Source organism: Mytilinidion resinicola (genome assembly GCF_010093595.1).
Source record: "Mytilinidion resinicola strain CBS 304.34 unplaced genomic scaffold BDZ99scaffold_2, whole genome shotgun sequence".
Lineage (NCBI taxonomy): Eukaryota > Fungi > Ascomycota > Dothideomycetes > Mytilinidiales > Mytilinidiaceae > Mytilinidion > Mytilinidion resinicola.
This window is the reverse complement of record NW_022985438.1, coordinates 2979902-2985901: the sequence shown is the minus strand read 5'-3', so window position 1 is coordinate 2985901 and position 6000 is coordinate 2979902. Positions and strand designations below refer to the sequence as shown.

Genomic DNA, 6000 nt, shown 5'->3' with positions numbered 1-6000 from the left:
GGAGGAGGAACCACGACTACGGGGGTGGACGCGGGAGGAGGAACCACGACTACGGGAGTGGACGCGGGAGGAGGAACCACGACTACGGGAGTGGACACAGGAGGAGGCACCGGTGCGTATGTGGACGGGGGAGCGACCGGGCTGAGTGGGGGAACGATCGGGACGAGCGTGGTCGCTGGAGGAGCCGGGTAGCTGGTCGGGCAGACCGTGGTGTAGACGCTGGTAGTGACGGTGGTGATCGTAGATGTGTACACTGTGCCAGACGAAGTGATCGTGATGACGGCAGTGCAAGGAACAGTCACGGTAGTGACGCTGGTGATCGTGGTGTAGACCGTCTCTGGCGGCGGGGGAGGAGTGTACACAGGGGTGGTTGCCGGGGGTGGTGGGGGAGGAGTATAGACCGAGGTAGGGTACAAGGTCGAGATTGGTGGTGGAGGGGGAGTGTACACACTGCTGGAGTTGACATACGGTGGTGGAGGAGGCGTGTAGACTGAAGTGGGGGAGTAGGTCGAAAGTGGTGGTGGGGGAGGAGTGTAGACCGAAGTAGGATAGTAGGTCGAGAGTGGCGGTGGGGGAGGAGTGTAGACCGAAGTAGGGTAGTAGGTCGAGCTTGGTGGTGGGGGAGGGGGAGGAGGAGTGTAGATGGAAGACGGGGATGAAGTCGGGTAGTAGACCGAGGTGGAAGTCTCGTTGCAAGGAGCCGTGTATGGGGGAGGCGTGTACGGAGGAGGCGTGTACGGGGGAGGTGGAGGAGGAGTGTACACGCTGCTAGGAGTCTCGGAAGGAGTCGACGTTGGGTAGTAGATCGAGCTGGGGGTGGAGCTAGACGGGGTAGGCGTCGGTGTCTCGCTCTCGCATGGAGTAGACGAGGGAGTTGGAGTCGGAGTGTAGATGGACGATGGAGTCGGCGTTGGTGTCTCCGAAGACTCACACGGGGTGGTGGGCCATCCTCCAGTTGGGTAACCTCCTTCTGGGAACGAATAACCTACACCTCCAGCGACGGGGTTGGCAACGGCAACGCCCAGCAGGGCCAAAAGTGAAAGTGTGACTTTAACCATGATGATGGATCAGAACAATGTGAGTTGTACTAGACGGTGGTTGAACGATGGTCGAGTCTGATATAAACGATAGAAACAGAAGAACCGTAGCGAGCGAGTTCTTGCTGGTTTGGGGGGTTGGGATGCGAACGGGTGGCTGGGTACCAAACAGATGCACTGGAGAAGAGCCTCAAATGTGGGAGGAGGTTGGCTCTATATGCACTCAAGAATCAGGGCAGGCAGGGCCGCCGGATATCGGGCTGCTCCCATGCTTGGAGCATGCTGCCGTGTCCAGGTTGCATGCGCCAAGTGAAGCTTGTGAGCTCTGACGTTGAGCCTCTGGGAGAAATGATGATCTCCCATGGGTCCGGCTCCGTTGTGGAGGAGCTCCGGCATACCGGCCAGGCGCAAGCTGCCACATGGAGCGTAGGTTGCCGTGAGTACGGACAGACTGGTGGTGGGTGCACGGGTAGGTTGCTGGCGAGCGCGGGCCTCGTGGTGAAGGTTCGTATCGATAGGCGTAGGGACAGGGGAGGGATGCGCTAGACTGCTGCAGGCCGACCGACGAGCCAATTGCTGAGACAGCTGTTGGCAGCCATGGCAACGCGGGCTGCAGTGCGCTTGCATTGCGCAGGGATAGCGGCAGGTACTGGGCAGCGTTGCCTGACAATTCGCCCTGCTCCTCACGCCAAATCTGTAGGAAAACTGCACATCGCCCGTCCCTGAGGCCTGCAAGCGAGAGGAATAAACCACTCACGAGATATTGATAAAGCAGACTTGGACTGAGGATGTGGGAGGGGGCAGAATCGAAGGAAACACAGCACACTGACGCCGTACCCGCCAGCGAAACACACTATAGGACAACGCCGCTCGCAGCATGAACCTAATAATTACCCAAAGCAGCCAACCACTGTCGTGTCTGGTCTGGCGGCGCGGTGCTGGCGATGATGCAACAGCCACGCACCAGCAAACGGTCGGCTGGATCGATCCATGTCTGGCACAGTTCACTGGGAGACGCGTGCCTAGCCTTGTTTTTTCTCGGCCGTCGGGTGGCTGAAGTAAAAATAGACAGAATAGATAGACACGGCGCCGAGTCGATGGTTGCCCGCGAGTGACAGGTGACAGCGCCGTTGGGCTTCCCTCGTCCACGACACATCACTGAAGCATCCTGCGAGCAGCGACGGAGAGAGCAGGCCGGACAGGCGGTCAGGACAGGCACCGAGACTGCTTTTAGGCGCTGCGCATTGTGCAACGCAGGCACTCCAGTCAGGCGAGCTGCAGCGCAGCACTGCATCGACGGCTCCAGTGCACCTTCACCGGAGGCAGGCGGATCCAGCATTCGACTCGACTTGCTCCAAGAGTTAGCTCCCGGTCGCGTGGCTGCTGAGGTTGCATGGCGGGTTTATCGAAAAGCAAGGTTCAGGGGCGTGCATGGAGAAGAAGTGGAGAAGAAGTGGAGAAGAAGAAGGCTGGAAGACAGGCAGCCTGGCAGAGGCGGGGACGCTGAGGTTGGTCCCCAGCCCGAGTCCTCGCCGAGTGGCTGGCAGTCGTTGGCTCGCACCACTTGCCGAAGAAACACCATCGTCTGCCATCACGATGCATCGCTAGGCTCTCCTTTTCCCTGTGGCAAACCACGCTGCTGTTTTGTGTTCCTGCGTCCGCACTACCAACCACGGTACGGCAGGAACCCGTTGTTCCAAGTGACGAGAGACTCAGGAGAAACCCTCAGCATAAGTCAGTGAACGGAACTCGGCGGTCACTCCGTCATGCACCTCTCCGCTCGCAGCAGAGGTACAGCCGATACATGTCTCTCAGCTCAGCACCTCGATTCGCGTGCCTGAGGGCATTTGTGGGTCGTTCCACCTGTTGGCACGAGCAGTGAAAATCCGTGATTCGTCACATCACACTCAGGACACATCCCTGAGCTTTAAAACAGTGCGCTTTCGCTGTCTGCTAGCAGGGATACTTTCTTTCTGCTGCATCATGCTCAGTCAGATCGGCCGTCGACGGACCAGACTCTCCACTTTATGCACCACCAGGCCACCCCGCAGGAGTCGAAGGAACTGGCGGTACTTATCGCCTCCGCCAGATGAAGATTTTGCTGATTCAACTCGTCAAAGCCGTCCAAGCCAAGATAATGCCAAAGAAACCTGTTTGCTGGCACTGAATGCTGTTCACTTCATCGAAGTTCCTCTTCGCGCCAATTCCTCCCATTAGCTCGCCTTCTCGATTTTTGCCACGCACACCGATATCTCTCCCAGTCAGGTGTCATTTTTTCGGTTCTTATTATTAGCTCAACAAGGCTGGCCGTAGATCGGAGCCCGTAAACATGCTTTTTCTGGTCCCTGCAATTATTGTCTCCAAGACTCCAATTCCCGTGATCCACCGTGCTCGTTCCGTTGTTTTCGAACATCCCCGCTCTTCTCCCTGGCTCCCAATCGTTCAATCATCGTCATCGCCGTCTGTGTCTCTGCTCAGTGCCCGTGGTATCCATGTATAACCCTGTTATCTACAGGCATCGCACGAACTGTGTCAGCGGTACCTGCACCAGGAACTGCCGGACTCCGGGAGTTCTGGGCATACCTGCTCGTTATGCTTCATCAATCATCATCACTGTCCGTTCCACTGTCCCACCCCTCTTCATACTCCTCCGCAATCATAGCCAACCCGTTCGAAATCGCCTCCCTCTCCTCCATACTCACCAAACGTCTCACAAGCTGCTCCGTAGCCCTCACCTGCTCAGCAATAGAAGCGCAAGTTGTCAAGCCCGTGTACACCGCTACCTTGTTGGCGTGGCCATCGCCCACGTTGATGATAGATGGGAAGCTATCGAGAAGCGGGAACAGTAGCGAGGAAGAGTATCTGCAGCCGAGTTAGATCGTGGACGAATGCTTGACCTTGTAGTGGTCTAGATGTCATAGATGCAGGTACAGTACCACGTCAGAACGTAATCTATAGCCTCTGCCAACAGAAAGCCTTGCGCTCCGCAAGGCTGTGACCAAGAAACAAAATGTAAGAAATACCTCTGTACAATCGGACCATTGTGAAACCCATCATGCATGTCTCGTCCTTCGCTTCCTTCAGCAATGCTCCAGGCCCCTCTGCTTGACTCCGCCCGCCCGAAAATATGCTCCTTCTTTCTGCGTGCACCCCGCTGTCTGACACCAGGTAACTCCGTCGTCGATAAATCAGCGTCAAAGTCATTGAGACGGTCGTCCTTAGAATTGCTCTCATCCTGACGTGTCAGCACGGCGCCCACTTTATCAGCCTGCGCTGCCTCCGCCACGACCTTGTCCTCCAAGATATCTGGGTCCGCGACACTGAACTCTAGTTTCGCAATCCTTCTCTTCCCAGTGCTGTTAATCGTCTCCTCGAGCTCATTCAACGATCCTCTCTGCCCATTTCCCGCCCTTAGCCTCGAGGGCAAAGTCATACTCTCGAACGCTAGAGCATGAACCGCAGACGCCTGCCACTTCGAGTTCGCGTTGAGTGACAAGTACGACGGTGCTTTCAGCGGCGTATTTGCGACTGGAACGTACACAGACGCCTGCTCTGAAATCTCGTAGAGCGAACGAGCAGAGTTTGCTAAACGGGTCAATCGCTTCTCGCGGTTGATGGGTTCGTTGCCGCCTTGCTCGAGGCCCCAGACCCAGATGCCTAATTTGCCGAACTCGTCGCGGAGGCGCTCTGTCCAGCGGGCTGTCCAGCCGCCCCAGGCGTCGGTGACGGAGGTGAGGATTTGGAGGCCTTGGAGGGAGTCGCATTCTTCTATGAAGGGACGGAGGTCGCTGATTCGATGTGGTCAGCTTTGGTTACAATGTGACGTGATGGCAGATTAGCAGCAACCAGTGGCGAGCTTCTACTTTCTCTTCTTAGTATTAAAAAAAAGGATAACTGTACTCACCGATCAAGCAAATCTTCCTCTCTATCCAAAGTCCCGAATAGATCCGCACCCACATCCCACTTCTCCCAGGCTCTGTGCGTTGCATCTCCGACATCAAACTCTGATAGTTGGACTAGAGACTTAGGATGATAGTAAACACGTGCATAATCCGACCAATACCGCACCGAAGCCGCCGTGAGCGGAGGGGGTGGTAGACCAGCGTCAAGATGGACTTGATATGGAGATGGCGGAATGGGTGGTGCGTGGCGGATGATCGGGGGAGAGGACCTATGTTTTACATCATCAGAACTATGTCCTCCTCAAGGAACACAAGAGGGCGAGTGATAGAGAGGCAGATCATCAGATGATCTTAACATTTAAAATAGATAAATGTTGTAGTCGGAAAACGATGAGAACATCATAATATTGAGCTCGACTTACCATACACCTCTCCCACCCACAGGTCCCTCATCTTCAACCTCGTAAAGCGCGTTCACCTTCTTTAGACTACCAAACGAGCCCTTAAGATCATACACCAGGGCGCGTGGTGTGAACGTCTCGGACCCGTCTGGTGCGATGCCGGGTCGAAAGTGGATGTCATGATTAACTGGCGATTCTTCCTCGGGCGGGTATGTGAAGTACGATTCCTTTCATTCCTTCTGTTAGAGCGCTTTCGGAGATGAACATGAGCTATGGAGATACTGGAAAACGTGGAGGTGAGGGATAATTAAGAATGAGGGGATAAAGTTGTGAGAAGTACGAAGGGTGCTCAATGGAGGAATTTGTTTCTTGTGAAAGACTGAATTAAGATAGAGGTCCGAACGGAGAATATACCTGTGCGTTCCAGAAATGCGTCCCAAGATAGTTGGCCTCTTGCCCGAATTGGAGCGTCACGATTTCGTGCATGGTGGGGGATGAGGTGGGGGAATCTCGTGCCGAATGGTGGCCTTCAGCAAGACGCGATTTCGTTCTACTACCCACTGAAAGGAGGACTGGACTGGCAGAGTTTGCGTGTCTGCCAGCTGTGAAGATGCGAGATATGTTTGGTGATGGTGGTTGTTTTGTCATTGACACACCACC

General features: G+C 55.4%; 2 protein-coding genes across 2 annotated transcripts in view; one reads left to right on the top strand and one right to left on the bottom strand.

The window, feature by feature from the left end:
- Positions 1-916, top strand: part of BDZ99DRAFT_141685 (uncharacterized protein) — a 1335-nt gene extending 419 nt beyond the window's left edge. The window contains exons 2-3 of the mRNA XM_033712691.1: positions 5-354; positions 632-916. Of these exons, the coding sequence (XP_033583648.1) occupies positions 5-354; positions 632-642 (361 nt within the window). The 3' untranslated portion in view covers positions 643-916. The remainder of the gene's footprint in view (positions 1-4; positions 355-631) is intronic.
- Positions 917-3543: 2627 nt separating this feature from the next.
- Positions 3544-5826, bottom strand: BDZ99DRAFT_543401 (protein DML1; the record flags this gene model as incomplete). The annotated part of the gene is made up of 5 exons (XM_033726786.1): positions 3544-3899; positions 4061-4825; positions 4942-5208; positions 5362-5567; positions 5755-5826. 5 exons carry the CDS (start codon positions 5824-5826, stop codon positions 3638-3640), a joined length of 1572 nt encoding a protein of 523 aa, XP_033583647.1. The 3' UTR covers positions 3544-3637.
- Between the last annotated feature and the right edge of the window lie 174 nt (positions 5827-6000).